This window comes from Pan paniscus, chromosome 17 (assembly GCF_029289425.2).
Source record: "Pan paniscus chromosome 17, NHGRI_mPanPan1-v2.0_pri, whole genome shotgun sequence".
Taxonomy (NCBI): domain Eukaryota; kingdom Metazoa; phylum Chordata; class Mammalia; order Primates; family Hominidae; genus Pan; species Pan paniscus.
This window is the reverse complement of record NC_073266.2, coordinates 68241017-68259569: the sequence shown is the minus strand read 5'-3', so window position 1 is coordinate 68259569 and position 18553 is coordinate 68241017. Positions and strand designations below refer to the sequence as shown.

The 18553-nt window shown below is 51.5% G+C and overlaps 1 protein-coding gene across 8 annotated transcripts in view; it reads right to left on the bottom strand.

The window, feature by feature from the left end:
* Window positions 1–3409: 3409 nt before the first annotated feature.
* Window positions 3410–18553, bottom strand: part of MAPK4 (mitogen-activated protein kinase 4) — a 171667-nt gene continuing 156523 nt past the window's right edge. For 5 of the 8 annotated variants that reach the window (XM_055102781.1, XM_003827219.3, XM_055102780.1 and 2 more), the window contains exons 4-6: window positions 13133–13294; window positions 9059–9272; window positions 3410–6079 (exon numbers count right to left, since the gene is read on the bottom strand). In XM_055102781.1, coding sequence (XP_054958756.1) covers window positions 5383–6079; window positions 9059–9272; window positions 13133–13294 — 1073 coding nt within the window. In that variant the 3' untranslated portion in view covers window positions 3410–5382. The remainder of the gene's footprint in view (window positions 6080–9058; window positions 9273–13132; window positions 13295–18553) is intronic. The other 3 variants (XM_063597281.1, XM_055102783.2, XM_034943718.4) reach the window with 3 other exon arrangements.

Sequence of the window (18553 nt, the reverse complement as noted above, 5' to 3'; positions counted from 1 at the left end):
AAAAGAAAAGCCATGTGTCGCTGAAAGCCAGTTTTTATCCTTATAGGGAAGAAGGGAGGGCCAGGAAGAGTTGAGAAAACCCAAGCCAGGGCAGGGAGTGTGTTGCCAGCACTAAGCAGCTGTTCTCTGCCTGGGTCCTGGACCTGCTTCCTGTTAAATCCTACTGTTGACACCTGTCGGTGCTCTACTAATATCCATTTGGCCCTCACCTTTCTCTGCATGCCAGCCCGACTCCCATCTGTCAGCACCTGTGGCCTTTTGCCTATGCCCTTTTTCTTTCTTTTTTTTTTTCGAGAGGGAGTCCCACTCTGTCGTCCAGGCTGGAGTGCAGCGGTGCGATCTCAGCTCACTGCAACCTCTGCCTCCCAGGTTCAAGTGATTCTCTTGCCTCAACCTCTGGAGTAGCTGGGATTACAGGCATATGCCACCACGCCCAGCTAATTTTTTTGTATTTTTAGTAGAGAGGGGGTTTCGCCATGTTGGTCAGGCTGGTCTCCAACTCCTGACCTAAGGTGATCCGCCCGCCTTGGCTTCCAAAAGTGTTGGGAATACAGGCATGAGCCACTGCGCCTGGTCCTGTGGCCTTTTTCTAGCCACTGGAGCCCATTCTGCTGCAGTGCAGGGCAGGCCAGAGGTGCTGCGGAGGGAGCATCCCAGGAGAGCAGTCCTCAACCCAGGCCTGGCTGCAGCAGGAAGTCTCACAGGTGTATGTTGCGCTCTGCCTCCTGGAACTCCCTGCCAGGACACAGCTACAGTTCCCCACAGCAGGAGCTTGCACCGTTTATTGCTTCCTTCTCTTCCCTGTCACCTCCTCACTGCCCTCTCAGTGTTTCCTCATCCACAACCTTGAACTTGAATCCGTATCTCACGGTTTGCTGCTGAAGGAAATCAAACTAAGCCAGTGCCCTCTTCTCTTTTCTTTGTTTCCTTACTACACAGATCAGGCCCCAAGCTAGGCAGGAACTGTCTGGAGGGGCAGAAAGCCATTACTAAGGGCAGCTCTGGGGCTCCAGGCATCCAGAGGCTCAGGGCTCCAGCACCCAGGCAAAGAGGTGAGCAGAGCATGGGGCCTGTGATGGCCTGGTTCCTGCCTTTGTGGTCTGTTCTCATCCTCAGGGCTGATTTTGTTCCTCCAAGTATCAATCGCAGCATCTGTATCCTAGTTAGGTTGAATGAAATGAGTTTATCCTGGAAAGACTATTTGGGCTCTTGTTCTAGCTCTGCCACTGACTGTGTGGCTTTGGGCAAATTACTTTGCTGCTGTCAGTCTACTCATCAGCAAAATGAGGGGGTTGGATTAGATGATCTGTAAATGCCCATCTACTGTCAATTTTTATATTCATTGAATAATGAATAAAGACAGGACTATTACCCAGGCAGGTATTTCTGGGCTTTCTCAGTGATTCAGTCTCAATGAAGAGAATATGCTGTTTGACATACCCTTGCTATAGTTTGACTCATAATCGAGCAGTTGGGGACATCAGACATTTTCCCTCTCCATGTGGAGTTTACTAGTTCAGTCGAGAACCACAGCTTTCAAGTTGAGCTTTTGCCTGTTCTAACCATCCTAGCAAAAAGCCTGGTTTCTAATCATGGTAGTAACCTCTGGCATAATGTCCCCTCAGCCTCAGCTCAAGTAGGATGGTTCCCACACTTTTAGAAACTTCTCACTAGCAAATGAAGACATTTCCCTAAAGAATGGAAAGTAAACGAGGATGTGTAATGAGAAAATCATGTCATGAAAATAGGATGTGTAATTAGAAAATGTCATGGAAATGTGGCATTTCTGAACTGGAATGTCAGTGGCTAGAAAAGACAAGGCAAGTTGTGTACTTATTCACAAAGACGTGGAGGCCACATAGCATCTTACACAAGGGGTCAGCAAACTTTTTCTGGAGAGGGCCAGGTAATAAATATCTCAGGCTTTGTGGGCCATGAGGTTTCTGTTGCAACCGCTTAACTCTAGGATGGAGGCAGCCATAGATGAGGGCTAAGACTAGGTTGAGGGCCAGTGAGGCACACTTGCCTTGGGCACAAAATTTAAGGGTGCCGAAAACCTCGGTAACCAAGATAAATATTTGAATGCAATATTTAAAAAATATTATTGCAAAAAATCCATGATATAAAATATCACAATTTAAAGTAAAGACAGAGGCCTGGCGTGGTGGTTCATGCCTGTAATCCCAGCACTTTGGGAGGCCGAGGTAGACGGATCACTTGAGATCAGGAGTTCGAGACCAGCCTGGCCAACATGGTAAAACCCCATCTCTATTAAAAATACAAAAGTTAGCTGGGCGTGTTGGAGGGGGCACCTGTAATCCCAGCTACTCAGGAGGCTGAGCCAGGAGAATCGCTTGAACCTGGGAGGCAGGTTGCACTGAGCTGAGATTGTGCCACTGCACTCCAGCTTGGGCGACAGAGCACGACTCCATCTCAATAAATAAATAAATAAAAATAAATAAAATAAAGACAAGATCAGACAAATATATAAATGAATAAGCGTAGTTTTGTTCCAATACAACCACTTGGCCTGGAGGCCATAGTTTGCTGATCCCTATGTTATTCACATAGGGTAGACCTAGGACCCTCCTAACAGAAGTTTTCATCTTAGAATCAGAGGTGGCTGGATGAGATTGTGAACTATTACCTTTGAGGTGCCCTCTTTCCTCCTTTTTCGGTCCTCCTTCCTCTTCAGTGCTGTTTGCTGTTTGTGCTTCTCAATTCCCTCTCTCCACACTCCATTTCCTACATTCTAGCAGCCCAGGCCTCACATTGGGCTTCAAGTCTTCTTCAATATAAAATTTCAACCAGGTGTGTGGCCTGGCTCTGGCCTCCCTTCACCTGCATCCACTCAGCATGGCCACGCTCAGCAGACACTTTGGAAATAATCTGATAATTGGCTTAATAGGCTGCTCCTCTTGGCTCAGGTGCATTTCAACAGTAGAAAGTTCTTTTAGCCAAAAGACCTGTATTGTTTAAAGGTCAACTGTATTTGTTGAATTACAAATGAAGACTAACAGTTTAATATTACAAAGGGGTCGACTTCAGATGGATGGGATCTCAGGCATCTGTGAGGGGTAGCACGGGTGGGTAATTTTAGGTAGTTGGTTCCCCCCAATCTCATGATGTTGGCACCTTTTGTGACTAGAGGAGAGAACCAGCCCTGGTCAGAAGTTTTGGTGTTAGCGCCAAGATATAGTTTGAAATTCACAATATGGACACCAGGTCTCACCAGATGATTCTGGAATCACCTCCTGATTACCAATCTCTGTAGATTCTCCCCTCCCCAGTCCTTCCCCCACCCCCAAATACAGTGGCCTTCATGGGCACAGGGAGAAGCCAGCTAAGCTCTTAGCACTCTCAAAGACAGGATCAGATAATACATAAATGAATAATACATAAATAAATCTGTGTTCCAATAAAACTTTATTTGGCCTGACCTGATCAAGTTTAATAATATTTAATAAATTTTTTAAAAACATTAGTAGTTATAACAATTCCTCTGTAATAACAGTTATATATGAACTCCTGGTCAAGGCCAGCAGCTTGTTCCTTTACCAAAAAAGTAAAGCCGCCCTCTGAGGACAAAATGGCACATGAGGAGTGGTGTATATTTCTTTTTCTTAAAGAAAAAACAAAACCCAAACACTTCCTATTTACATATTTTCCATTTAAAAGTTGGTCAGTGTGATTAATTCTGTTTTTAAATATAAGTTTCTAATGTGTTGCAGGTTTCAACATACAAATTATAGTTTGCTGATTAGATTTAAGGTGCTGTGATGTGAGGGTGAACGCAGCCCAAGACCAACTGGTGGAATCCTCTACCTGCAAACTGGCTGGACTTCCTGTGGGTATCTTTGGGAGTGTTGGGGGAAGAGAAGGAGCTGAACACCAGTGGCAGAAATGGTAGAATGTTCCTGGGGACCAGATAGGGGCTGTCAGTGTCCCCACCCCACGCTTCTGCAGAGGGCCTGTGTCTACACACCATTACCCCATGCTCTGTGGGTGAGCACACAGGTTTGCATGCACCAAACTCACCTTAGCCTACACTATGAGGGGCATTGCTGCTTTGAGTCCCTTCCTTTGTCATGAGGTCTCCATGCTGGTGCCTGACCCCTAAGAGCCCTTGCTGTTGACACCTCTCTTTTCATATCTTCCTACCTTTCTGGATTCCTTGCCCCCAAGGTCACGACGTGCTCTCCAACACATCTCTGTAGGGTCTGCTGTTTGTCAAGGCTAAATGGATGATCAAACTCAGGAAAGTATTGATGAAGGATGTTGGGTCCCATGTGAAACCTTCTCTCCTAACACATTTGCTCTATGGCAGGACCTCACTGCTGTCCTCCAAATGAGCAGTTCATGTAGAGAACATTAGGTCCCGAGGTAGGTCTGGAGAGGCGCTGTGGTTAGGTGGCGGGGGGCCGGGTGTGGGGTGAAGGGGGAGTGCTGGCAGGGAGGTTGGAGGGATTCTTGGAATTGGTGCCTTCAACCTCACTGGGGTAGGACGCCCAGTGGGGAAAGAGGGCTGTGTCTTTGCGTGTCAAGAAAGTGCATAGGGAGTGCTGAGGGGGTGTGTGCACAGGCCTGGGAGAAGGGCTGATTTTACCCACTGACCCCAGGCTCTTCTGACCTGAAATGAAGATTTCAGACCATGCAGGGGTGAGGCAAATACAGGGGTGTGACAGATGAGAACATTTAAGTACTTGGGGAGCCAGGAAAGTATGCTTGGTGACTAGGAGAAACAAACTGGTTCAGTTTCCAGTTTCAGAATACAAGAAACATTGCTCTGAATAAAAGAACATCGAATGGTAATGGACAGGGAAGAAACATCTCAGACCAAGTTTCTAAGCAAAAAGCCAGAACGACCCCAGTAGAGGAAGACATTCTATGGTGGACAGACCCTGGCCTGGGGGCCAGGAGACTGGGATTTAAAGCTCGTCCTCACACTAAGCCTGTGATCTTAAGCGAGTGTCTCTGCCTCTCTGGGCCTAATTGCCTTTCCTCAGCTGTCAGTTGAGGCTAGTTGGGCCAGATGGTTTCGGAGCTACCTCTGCAAGATTTCTCGGCATCCTGCCACCCAGGTGGGGCCCGCAGACTGCTGTCTAAAGCCGTTTCTTCCCTGTGCACCACATGTGATCTCCCCTTTGCTAGGAAAGTGATCAACCCCTAAGCCAGGGTCCTGTTCAAACCCGCTCCCACAGGTTAAAGGCTAGTTATTAAGGCAGTTTAAGAAATGGACATTCCTCTCGCTCCTCGGATCCTTCACGTGTTCTGCCAACCCCAAGGCAGCAGAGAGGGGCGGGAAGGGTGGCCGCCTCCTGCCAGCCCCGGCTTTCTCTGGGGGTCTCCTGCTCTGTGGGGCCTGGAGCGGCCCCTCCGCCCTCACCACCTTTCTTTGGAGAAGGCCTCGGTCTGCACGAGGTCGCCAGGGTGCTCGGGGATGCACGCACCATTGAGGTCGCCCAGTTTATTGTCCGGCAGGTCCTCGGGCTTGGTGCAGAGCTTCAGGGCGCGGGAGATGAACACGTCCAGGTCGAACTGGGGGCTGGCGCCGCCGTCCAACGGGGACGGGCGGCCAGGGGGCGAGGCAGACAAGCGGCGCTCGGGGTCGTCGGCGGGCGGGCTGGCGTGCTCTGGGCCGCCCTGCGTGCTCTTGACCCACTGCGCGATCTCCAGGAAGAGGCTGGCCGGCTCGTCCTCGCGCGCCCCCGTGTCCGCCAGCCCCGTGGCCGTGGGGGGCGCGCCGGCCGCCTGCTTCCAGTGGGACAGGTCCAGGATGAGCTTGGGCTCCGAGTAGTGGTGCGGCTTGTTGTCGCGCCACAGCAGCTTGTCCAGGTAGGACGGCGACCCCACCTTGTAGTCGCAGGAGCGCCCGTAGTCGGCCTCGAAGGCGCGCTCCATGGACGAGTGCGACTGCTCTAGGAAGCGCTCGGAGCTGCTGTGCGAGTCCTTGCGCGGGTCCACCTGCACGTCCTCAGCCAGGGGCGCTGAACCCGCGCGCGGGTCGCGCTGTACCTCGCTGGCGTCCTGGCACCGGTCAGGCCGCCACTCCAGGTCCGACGACAGGCTCACAGGGTACCTGCAAGGGTACAAACAGAGCGGTGATTGGACGCCCAAGCCAGGTAGCTTCCGGGAGGGAGCCAAGCCCTCTAATCCCTGTTTGCCACTCACACACCTGCCTTCGACCCCCATCCCTCAAGGTGGGAGGGTGATGGACAGGTAATGGCGAGCCTTGGGGGCTCAGCTGGGGACATGGATTGTTCGGCTTAACTCTTGTGTTCTTTTGTACGCATTCGAAACCCTGCAGATATTTCCTGCGCACCTACCATGTGCCAGCACTCACTGTTCCAGACATTACTGAATACAGCAGTGAACAAAACAAACGTCCCTGTCCTCGTGAAACTTTCTAGGGGATCCACCTGTGCAATGCTTCTCAAACGCTGATAGATGCACGAATCACCTGCGGGTCTTGCTAAAATGCAGATGTTGATTCTGTAGATCTGAGATGGGGCCTGAGATTCTAACAAGCTCCCAGCTGCTCTGATGCTGCTGGGCCTTGGACCCACATTTTGAGGAGCAAGGCTCCAGTGAGTGCTTCTCAACCCTGGATCAGATTAGAGTCACATAGGGGAATTAAAAATAAAATAGCATGTCTGCCTCACTGCTTCCCCGCACCAATTCTGACTGAGTAGGTCTAGGGTGGGGACCTGATTAAGCATGTTTTGAAGATCCCCCAGGTGATTCTAAGTACAGCCAGGGCTGAGAACCCCTGCCCTGGTGGATCTGCTTGGGGGCCCCATAGCACCTTGCATTGACGCAGGGCAGGTGGGACCTACAGAAAGATTACAGATACCCTCCAGAGAAGCTGAAGATCTTTGGCATTCTGCCCCGTTCGACTGCTCTGCAGCCATGGAGAGTGAAGTCAGCTAGCCAAGAGCAAATGAAGGGCAGATGGGCAGACAGGCAGGCCATCAGCTCTGGCGGAGCCCTCCCTTCCTTGTGCGGGTGCTCTACCTAGAACCCTGGGGTTGTGGGGCAGGCAGGAGCACAGAGGACATCAGCCTGCAGCCAGCTACTCCCTGAGCAGGCCCAACAGATAGACCAAGGAGAGGCAGATTCGGCTGTGTGGGATAGACCTGGCAGCTGTAGCCCACAGAGTGTGACTGGAGAGGCATAGGAAGGCCTCAGCACTGCCCGCCTCCCAGTGACGCTGCTAGGGCAGGAATTGCTCCTAGAGCTGAACCCTGCTTCCTTGATTGAGTGGCCTTGGGCAGAGATTTCCAGGAGGAAGAGTGTGTGAAGACGCTGACCCTTGGCTGCTCTATTCCAAGTGCCAAACATACATTATCTGTAGTCTTCATAGCAACCCGGTGGACTTTGTGTTATCACCCCCGCTTTACAGTTGGGAAACTAGCATTCCAAGAGGGTAAGCAGCTTGCCCACAGCAACAAGATCCTTTGTCATCCTCTTCCCTTGGGCAGGTGTGATGGCAAAGGTTGGGAGCACAGGTGAGGTGCACCAGGTTTAGGGGTGGTCAGGGTGGACAGGCAGCAACAAATCCTGTGACAGTTTTTCCTGGCACAACCCTATGCCACAGTCGCAGAAAGTATAGGATGACTGTCCCTGAGCCAATGTTCTTTGCCTCCAGGCTCTCTGGAGGAAGGGGAAGCTGCCGCAGGAACCACAGTCAAGGGCAGGGCTGCCCCGGGGGTGGCAGAAGACAGAGTCTTCATTAATCTCTATTTGTTGGCAATGCTTGAAAACAACAATTGACAACAACAAGCCAGCAAACCTGTCCAAAAATAGCAGCGTCGCCCTGGCCCTCCCTCAGTGCCTCCTTAATCTGAAACCCATCATCTGTCAAATGACTAAAAAGGAGAAATTGCTCATCTGTCACTTATGTAACTAGCTGTCACATTCCCCCGGCAGTGGGACTCCCAGTTAGGCCCCCTCGGAGTCCTAGCTGCTTGAGCCCTCGACTGCTGTTTCTAAACTGAGCAGCTACCAGCACTCCCTCCCAGAATTAGCAGATGGTGATGCCCAAATGTTTAGCTGCCTGATCTAAGAACGTCAGAACAGGAAAAGATCTAAGAGATCATTACGTGCCTAGGCAAAAATTGTTTTAAAATACATCTTCTACCCAACGCTGATTCATTGGTAGTGGCTTCCAGGGACACCTGTTGAGGATTCTGTAGCCAAGCCCAGTTTAGCAGGAAATGGTCCTATAATTGCTTAGCAGCGTCTGACATGGATGCAGATTGCAGAGAGGCCCATCAGGGGTGTGACATGATGCCAGTCTCAACCTTGGAGCTGAAGCTTCCTTGTGTGTCAATGGGCAATAATAATGTAGCCCTCGTTAATGGCATTTTTTTTTTTTTTGACAGGGTCTCACTCTGCGACCTCAAACTTCTGGGCTCAAGGGATTCCCCAGCCTCAGCCTTCCCAGTGTCTGGGACTACAGCCGTGTGCCACCATGCCTGGCTAATTAAAAAAAAAAATTTGTAGAGATGGGGTCTTGCTTTGTTTCCCAGGCTGGTCTGGAACTCCTGGCCTCAAGCGATCCTCCCACCTTGGCATCCTAAAGTGCTGGGATTATAGGTATGAGCCACCGAACCTGGTTTTTAATGGCATTTTTAAGAGTTACCAACATGAAACATGAGATAGCGTTTTGTAATGGTAATCTCTGCTTTGTTTTTTTGCCTTGCCTTGTTGCAGTTTACTTTTCAAGGGCAAGTTCCCAGGCTGCTAGAAGTGAGCTCCTACCATGGTGTTCACTACATCCTTGGGGAGCACTGTATTGAACCCCATGTTCAGTAGTCATGGTGAGGGAAGCTGGAGGTGTTGCACAAAGGAAGGCCTCTGACCCACACATGCAACTCACACTGGTCATTTACTGGTAGTGTCTGGGCACAAGAGAAAGGCAGGAAGCTAAGCTGGAGAAGTCGTCCAATGAGCTATGCAACTTGGGAGACAGAGGGGAAGGTCACGGAGGATTAGAGGCAAAATAGAGATGGGAGGACAGGGAAATGTGGGCTCTGGAACCCAGGGCTGCGAGCACCTGGAACTGCACGTGTCCCAGTTGGACAGCTGGCTCTGGTTAGCGGCCATCAGCACGATGTCGTCGATCTCATCCTCAATGCGGAAGGGGTGTTGCGAGGTGGGCTCATCCTCAGGGCACGAGTATGGGCTCATGTAGGGGTGTTGCAGCCCCATCTCAGCTGTTAGGCGATCCATGGGGTTAAAGGTCAGGATCTTCTCCAGAAAGTCGATGGCTGCAGGGAGCAAAGCCGGACATGAAGGTCATTTGTTGCCCTTGTTGAGCTCAGAAGGAGATTCCTCAGCACGGTGACATTCTGTGCTGGTGTCTATGCTTCTGCATTTGTTAAAAGGTTTTTAGCCATTTTCTTTCTCAAGACCCTTGTCACAATCCAGTGACAAAGGCAAAGCAGATGCTGCCTTCTAGATTTTGTAAATGAATTAAACAGACTCAGAGGATCAAGTGACTTGCTCAAGGTCCAGCCTCAGCCTGGGTTTCTCCAGAGACAGAACCAGAGACAAGGCTTGGGGCTGTAGGTAGTTTATGTGGTGGGGGATCCCAGCAAGCACAGGTGGGGGAGTGAGGGGGAACCAGAACAAGGCACACTCATGACAGGTTACTCCTGTGGGCATCTGGGATCCTCCAGAGACAGTGTGGGCCACACTCAGAGGCGGTTCCCCTTGCGGGGCAGGGAAGCTGGGATATTTATATACCAACTTCCCTTTGTCATGGCTTAAGGGGCCGCTGGAATGGGACGGAGGAGCCTGCTCCTGAGGAAGCCCTGAGGCTGGAGTGCCAGGTGCAGCAGTAAAAAGCCTTAGTGAGAAAGGGGAATGCTGCAGTCGAGGGGTGGGACAGGGTCTCCACAGCCCAGAGCTCCTGGGTCCGAATCCAGAGCTCTTCCTACCATATGCTGCCCCTGGAAGTTCAACAAAGGCAGACAGCCTTGATGGATGGATAGATATTACAGATACTGAACAACCAGGCTGAATTCCCCTGCTCTGCCAAGCAGTAGTCCTTTCATGTCTGGATCAAGGGGGAGTTCTGGGCAGTGGGAACCTGGGGAAGGGAAGGGACACTCAGAAGCCTTGTGCAAGAGGCTGTTTGCTAACCAGCATGAATGTATGCCAAAATTCAGCAGATAGCAGCTCTGCACACAGGCACTGGTGGCCCTTCCCTTGAGCAGGGGTGGATGCCCTGGGAGCTCTGCTCTTGGAGCTCTGCCCTGGGTTGTCTCAGCGCAAGGACTAGCCTAGAAGTTTGGATTCCTTCTCAGCACTGGCATCTCTGGAGGTCCGCTTAAATCATGACTTGGCTCCTCATGTTACAGCCCACATGGAGAGGGAGAAATGGAGCTGAGCTCAAGGCCCAGGCTGCCCATCCCTCCGAGGGGCTCCCTGGTGGGCCTCAGCCTGCACCATTAACCTGCCCCTCACACCAGCCCTGTATCTCTTTGCAAGAAAATTCATCAGTGATTGAGGAAATCGATGGATTCAGAAGGTCACTGGCCTCCCAGGAGGACGCAGTGCTGCAGTGTAACCCTAGACCCCCAAATTAGTTAAGCAGCAGTAACTCTGATCACCCCCAACAGTCTGATGCTCAGAGCGTGTTTCTGGGTCTGGAGTTGCAAACTTAAAAGAGGATCTGCCTGACAAATTCCTAGGACTGGAAGAATCGGGCCAGTCTAGTGCGGGGCCCAGCTTCAAGTCTGGGCAGGTTTTTCTCTCTTTGGGCCTCTGGCCCCTTTTTTGGCCCCAGCCATGACTTGACCTTTTGACAAGGAAATGAGAGAATTAAAGCTGTAAAGATTGAGGCAGGCAATATCATCTTTAAAAAAGATGAGTACCACCACTGGGGCAGTGGCTCATATCTGTAATCCCAGGACTTTGGGAGGCCAAGGCAGGAGGATTGCTTGAACCTGGGAGTTTGAGATCACCCTGGGCTTGTTTCTAGCAAGACGAGTAGTAGTTGGCCAGGTGGGCCAGTAGTGGGTTGTCTCTACAAAAAAATTTTAAAATTAGCCAGCCAAGGTGGCGCATGCTTGTGGTGCCAGCTACTCGGGAGGCTGAGGTGGGAGGATCACTTGAGCCCTCGAGGCTGAGGTTATAGTGAGCCATGATTATACCACTGCACTCCAGCCTGGGTGACAAGTGAGACCCTGTCGCAAAAGAAAAAAAGTCGAGTACCAACCCCAAAGCTGCTCCACAGACTCCATCACGGATGAAAATCTGCTCTTCCCTCTCCCTGACAGCTGATCCTCCTGCAGGTCCCCAGATACTTCTGGGAAGCCCAAACACTAGGAAATTCTTCATTTCTTTTTTTTTTTTTTTGAGACAGGGTCTCACTCCTGCCATCCAGGTTGGAGTACAGTGATGGGAATACGGCTCACTGCAGCCTCAACTTTCCAGGTTCAGGTGATCCTCCTGCCTCAGACTCCCAAGTAGCTGAGACCATAGGTGTGCGCCACCATGCCCAGCTAATTTGTTATAATTTTAGTGGAGATGGGGTCTCCCTATGTTGCCCAGGCTGGCCTGAAACTCCTGGGCTCAAGAGGTCTGCCCGCCTCGGCCTCCCAAAGTGCTGGGATTACAGGCTTGAGCCACCACACCTGCCCCAGAAAATACTTCCTTTTATCAAACTTAAATCCCCCTTTAACTTCTACCCTAGGGCCTACCTCTGCCTTCAGTGGTTTCCCCAAAGCAGCATGTCCTCTCTGTCCCACGATTTCCCCTTTTCTGTTTCAAGGCAGCAGTCATGTCCCATGTGACATCCATCCTGACACCCTTCTGACCTGCCTTTCCCAGCCCCTCCTGCAGTGAGAAATGGCTGTGTGCCTGGGGCTGATGGAATGGGGGTGGAAGTGCTGTGTGTACCCCACTTCCAGGCCTGACCCAGAAAAACCTCCTGCAAGAGTCTCTGCTCTCTCTTCCCCTGGCTTTGGCTGGAAGGGAATGCCCAAGGTGACCTTGAAAGCCACCTGCTGAAGATGGCAGACCTGATGGCCTGGGTCCCGGGCACAGCCACTCATCCTCTCCTGCCCATCCATGCTCCCAACTCTGCCTGGATGTGAAGTAAACAATGAATAAACTGTAAGTGGGTTAAGCCATGGAGATTTCAGGGTTATCTGCTACTGTACAAGCTTCACCTTAACTCCTAAGCCACCGCCCCTCAGAAACTCCTCCTCCCTAGGCTCACCCTCCCCGGATGTTTTTAAGTCATTTCTTAGATAATGAAGCTTCTGTACAATCTTGTCACCTTCCTCTGGCCCAGTGGATTCCAAACTGAGCTGCTCAGAGCCCCAGGGGTTCTGGAAGGGTTCTCAGGAGCATGTCTGGAGATTGAGAGGCAGGTGGGCAGGACACTGAGCCCCTCAACCCTGCTTCATCCAGAGCCCGCCTTTCACTTGTGCCGCACCTGAGTTTTTGTCATCAGATTCATCACCTTTGGTCTATTTCTGTCCTGTAATAAATGGAGCTCAGAATTAATGCCCCCAGTGTGGTCTTGGGGCCTGCCTCCCTTGTTCTGCACCTGTCACAAGATGGACGTTTCGGCTGCTGAGGGATGCTGTCACCGAGACTGAGTCTCCTGAGCCTCTGAGAGCTAGAGGCAGCTAGAGCCTTTGGCCTCTTCCCAGGCCTGCTGAGCCTTGAATATACAGTAGAGGGAGTAAGCCTGAGGAGTGAAGGGCGGTCCTTGCCTGAGGCCACACAGCTCATCACTGGTGGAATGGGACCTGGGTCTTGCCCTCAGGCTGAGGAAGCTCCTGTTCTTTGCAGCACACCAAGCCTTCCAGGACAAAAACGTGAGGGAGGATGAAGGAAAGAGAGGGAGGAAGGTGCGCAAGGAAGATGAGAAGCAAAAGGCAGCAGAAACAAGGGTAGAACACTAATGACTGCCCCTAATGGACTCCTGAGGCCCAGCATCCACAGCTTGGAAGTAGTTAGGGCAAAGACCCACTGGCAGGGGAGCCTTGACTTTTATATCCAAGGACCATGCTTTGCCCTTTTGGAAGGAGACCTGCCTGCCCCCTACCCCGCAAGGTGGAGCCTAGCTCATCCTCCCAGGACACTTGGCCTGGCTGCCAGGCTCAGGTACCTTCACTGTTCACTTCGGGGAGCAGCTTGCGCAGAGGCCTCTTCACCTCCCAGGTGCTGCTGACAAAGGAAGGCATCACCCTGAGCAGCTCGTCCTTGTCTTCCTCCCGGATTACAGGGATGGTCTCCAGGATGAGTTGCATCTGCTCCAGCTCATGCGCCCCTGGGGAGGCAATGCCAGATGGTTAAGTGTGCTGTCCAAGGGGCTGTGGTGTGCAGTAGCCCAAAAGCAGTGCCAGGTGTTCTGGGAGGGACAACACAGGGCAGTGGGGCAGCACTGGGCTGGGACCGGGGTTCTGGTCTTCATTTGCTGCTCAACTGTGGGCAGGTGGCTGACATCTCTGGGGCTTGGCTTTGTCAAAAGTAGAAAGAAGGAGTTGAATCTGGTAGTCTGCAAGGCCCCATCTATGCCCCTAGCATTCTGTGTCTCAGACCAGCTGGATATAAGTCAGCACTAAAGAATGGGAACAGCCTGGCTCAAGGCCTTCCAAGTGCAACTTCCCATAGACCTCTCTGCACAATCTTTACTAGGATGGGGAAGGAAACAGTTTTAAGGCTGGGAATGAGCCATACCTTTTGGTTTCTAATTAAGAGGGTTCCATCTAGGAAACTTTCAAGAGAAAAACAAATCAGAATAACAAATTGGGTTTGGGATATGTCTTGAGCACATGGCCTCTGTGATCCTTGGGAGAAGGAAGGCAGGCCAGGCTATGCCAGGTTTGCAGGGGCACTTTGGTGGGACAGGATGGACTCAAACATTCATTTATTCCCTCATTCCATAAATAGTTATTTATCGAGCACCTTCTCCATGCCAGGCATCACGCTGGCTGCTGGGAATCGGTGAGGCATAGTTTTCATTCATAAGAAGCTTCAGTCTTTGTCTCAGAAACTCAACTCATCTCCCACACCCAGACAACCACTGGCCACCGTATGGCATTTCTGGCTCTGGACAGATGGGTCTCCTTGCTGTCCTTCTCTGACCTCCAGGCTGTTCTTCTGTACTTCCATTTTCTCTTTTTTGATTGAGTTGCCTTTGCACTTAGCTCTACTAGGTTAAAACTTCAGCCATACCTCTCCTTCCTCAAGAAGTCTTCCCTGCCCATCCAGCTGCACAGAGGGCCCTCCCCTTGCCATGAATTCCCATGGGATTCCAGTCTTCCAGTCATCCAGCCTAGGATGAGGGCTCTCCCAGGTCCCCCCCGCAGTTCCCTGTGTGGCCCTAAGCACATGTGAATACTGACCGAAGAAGTGCCTGCAGCCTCAGGCTCTCTCCTGAAGAGGTCCTTTTGGCCTCTCCCTGCAGTGGACTCATTGGGTCAGTTCAGGGCTCTGGAAGCCCCCTGTGGGGTCCTCTCTCCAAATGTGTACTCCACACCACTCACCAGGGGACCATGAGGTCAATGGGTGATCAAGCTGCAGACAGAGATGGTGGGACCTTGCTCCCAAGCCCCTGACCCCTCTCCTGTGTGACACACAAACCAGTAATACACAACCTTCTGCTTGGAGTAGCTTCTTCAACCACAGCGGGGGTGGGGGCAGAGAATGAGCCTCTTTCACTTGTCTGCTCCTGCCCGAGATCAATGGTGTCATATGGGAGGCAGCCAGTGGGGCCTCCCTGGGAATCCATGGCCTGGGGCAGAAAGCAAGAGCTTTGGTGGCAGACAGCCCTGGAGGCAGACCTAGCTCCCCCACCCCTTGTGGAATGAGGATGATTATTTATACTTGGAATGAGTATTATAAGGAGTCAAGTGTGTTGGCAGATGAAGGCTCTGGGAGAAATACCTTGCTTGTAGCAGATGTTTAATAACTCTTGACTTCCTTTGCTTCTAGGAGCGGGGAAGAGTGGCTTTGAGAGAAGCTGATGGAATAATTCCACCTTGGGGATTTATGTCCTAATCATCCGTGAGTGATTCTTTGTGACAGACGTCACTTGGGGGAGGCATCTTAACACTGAGTCTACTAAGCCACCACTGAAAATGGGAGAAGGTGTGAAGCATGGAGGATACTATGGTCAATGTCCCTTTCCTACTGAAGGAAGGTCCTTTCCATGTCACACCAGCTGTTGCCTTCCCTGCCTGTCTTGCAACAAGGGGAGGCCATGTGATTCAATCAAACAGGGACAGGAATCTCCTGGAAGGACTTCCGGGGAAGGTGTTCCTCCCTGGTAAGAGAGAAATGTGAGGAGAGCTGTTTGGCTGCCCTGGCTGACCCCTCCCTACCTTTCTTCGTTGGACACTTCTGCATGAGAACCTGAAAGCGATTGCAACCATCTCGTGACCACAGACAGTGAGCCTGAAGATGAGAGGCCAGTAGACTGTGGATTATACAGTCTCGTCTGGGCTGTCAGTGAGTCACCTGCCTGCTGTGGTACGGAGAAGCCCAGCTCTTCTCCGTCTGGCCTGAAGGTTGTCAGCCTGTTGGAAGGGCAGCTGGAGCAGAGCCCTGTGAGCTGAGGGTTCAAGGCTGGGAGAACGGAGGCAGCCAGGCACCTATGAGCCAGATCGTGGTGGCAGGGCCAGAGATGTTGAGCCATCCAGGGTTTAGTGGCTATGGCTAGAGTGGGAAGAGTCTTTGAGTGAGAGTCCAGGGCGAGACCTCCCTCCCACCTGTTCCTCCTTTCTCCCCTGCCTTGAATTGGCTGGAAAATATGGAACTGGGAGGTCTGTGCAATTTCAATTGGAAAAATAAGATAGCAGGATGGCTCACCCTGGGCACAGATAGGTTCACTGTGTATTGTTTTTTTGTTGTTTTTAACCCTTTTGTGTCCCCCGCTGGACCATCAGACCTTTGAGGACAGAGACTATGTCTTACTCAGACTTGTATCCCCAGCACGTGGTCAAGGATCCACCCAAAGCACAAAATCCACCAGAGGGAAAACTGTAGGGGCTCCTGAGAGTCCAGGGGGCAAATGAAGACGTTTGTACTCAGGGCCTAAATGTTTGGACATAAGCCCTGACTTCAGCTTCATCTGACTTTCCTGCCATTGTTTTTATTTTACCTTTTTTTTTTGAGGTGGAGTCTTGCTCTGTCGCCCAGGCTGGAGTGCAGTGGCACGATCTCGGCTCACTGGAACCTCCACCGTCCTGGTTCAAGCAATTCCCCTGCCTTAGCCTCCCAAGTAGCTGGGATTACAGGTGCATGCCACCACGCCCAGCTAATTTTTTTGTATTTTTAGTAGAGACGGGGTTCCACCATGTTGGCCAGACTGGTCTGGAGCTCCTGACCTCAGGCAATCCACCCACCTCGGCCTCCCAAAGTGCTGGGATTACAGACATGAACTACCATGCCCAACCTATTTTACCTTTTCTTGTTACTTAATGTTACATTAACATATAATTAATATTAACATATCATATTAATATATGTTTTATATATAGCATGTATTTTAAATACTTACTGGAAGAAGTTAGCATCATGAATGAAAGAGTGACTAGCCCAGCATAGCACTGAATAATTCCCTCATTGCTGTGATTGAGAGATTACATTTTCTGGGTCTCTCATTACTCCTTATTAGATAAATCTGCTCCTATGGTGCCTAAGATTTAACTGTGCCCAATATAAATATTTTCTTGGCAGGCTGGGTGCAGTGGCTCATGCCTGTAATCCCAGCACTTTGGGAGGCTGAGGCAGGTGGATCATTTGAGGTCAGGAGTTTGAGACCAGCCTGGCCAACATGGCAAAACTCCATCTCTACTATAAATACAAAATTATCTGGGTGTGGTGGCACATGCCTGTAATCCCAGCTACTCGGGAGGCTGAGACATGAGAATCGCTTGAAATGGGGGGTGGAGGTTGCAGTGAGCCAAGATCATGCCGTTGCACTCCAGCCTGGGGGACAGCATGAGACTGTCTCAAAACAAAAACAAAACACAATAAAGACTTTCTTAGCTATTCAGACATGGCTTTCTCTTAATGTCCTGCTGGTGTTCCCTCAGAAAGGCCACTGTTAGCCATTTCTTCTTCTCTGAGCTCATTTTCCCACCCTGCATTATTTGAAACCAAATCACCTGTTAAACAAGAGGTGGGCTGTCCTGGGCCCCTTCTAGGGCTGGCACCTAAAATTCTGTCTCAAGGCCATAAGTTCCCTGGAGAGGGCCTTGTCTGACTTTCTCCCCCTGCCTCCTCACTGTCCCTTTGTCCCACAGCAATCCCTCTCCCCATCCTTAGCACTATGTTCTGTGCACACAGCAGATGAGCAGCTGTGAGAGCCAGGGGCTTTGACAGGTGAGTGGGCAGCTCCTTTTCACCTGTGGGCTTAGGTGGTCTGCAGTGCCCGTGAGCTAATTATTACACCAGCTGCCCATATGTGGTCACTCTACAGTGAACAAGAACAACAGGCCAGCAACTGAGATTGTCGGCTCCCCGTGGGGCCACAGGGAATCTTGATTAGCCCTGCCACTTGCAGGCTCAGGTTTGTAGACAGAGATTTCAGGGTGGAGGGAGCCCACATGGATGCTAAGGACACACCTTTGCTCTTAGGGGATACTAGAAGGGCCACTGCTGTCTTATATTTTGTGGGATTCAGGGGCTTTAGTGGGGGGAATCTTACTAGGTCTTGGGGTTCTGAAAGGGGGCTGGGGTAAGGCTATCCTACTCCCTTACTCTCCCTCTCCCTTCCCAACATGGAAGGGTGGGGTAGCCCCAGGAGCCTAGGCCTACCAATGCAGGCCATGAGTGCTGGCCATGCCTCCTGTGAGCTGACTGCCAAGAGAAAACACGCTCCCCCTGGGCCACACTGCAGTCATGATCAAGCAAGGAGGTGGGTGGGTACTTCTCAGGCCTTCCAGCTTTCATGCCCTTTTCCGTTCCCTGGACACTCAGCTCCCCAGCGTCTGCCACTCTGATACTCGCTTCAGATCTCTCCTCCCCTGAGCAGCTCTGGGTGATGACACAAAGTCCAGGGTGGATGTGGGGAGGACAGGCTGACAACAAGGGCAGTGAGTGTCCCAGGAACTGAGGATGTGGGGCTCTGTGTCCAGGATAGTAGATAAGTGAGCCACATCAGCCTCACAGCCAGAATGATGTGGGACCAACTGTGGAGAGGGAGGCCGTGACGTAGGTGCCAACAGCCTCAGTGTGGGGGATGATGGGAGATGAGATGAGGTGCTGGCACGGGAGGACAAGATAGAGAAGAAGAGGGGCCATCTGGTGGGCCACAGAGGAGGGCTGCTTTGTTAATAGCAGGCAAGCAATGGTGAGCAAGGAGGATGCAGAGGCTCTATCCCGCTCTGTGTACAGGGCATGGGAGAAAGGATGGCCTCAACTCAACAGAGCTGAGGGGAGACGGTGTCCCCTGAGGAGAAGCAGGGCAGGCTGAGGAGGCGGGGAGAGCACTCACAGGGAGGCTGAGGCCAAGACAGCATGGTTAGGAGGACAGGGCAGGGCTGCAAGCACTGAGAAGAGAGGTCAGGTAGGAGGACCG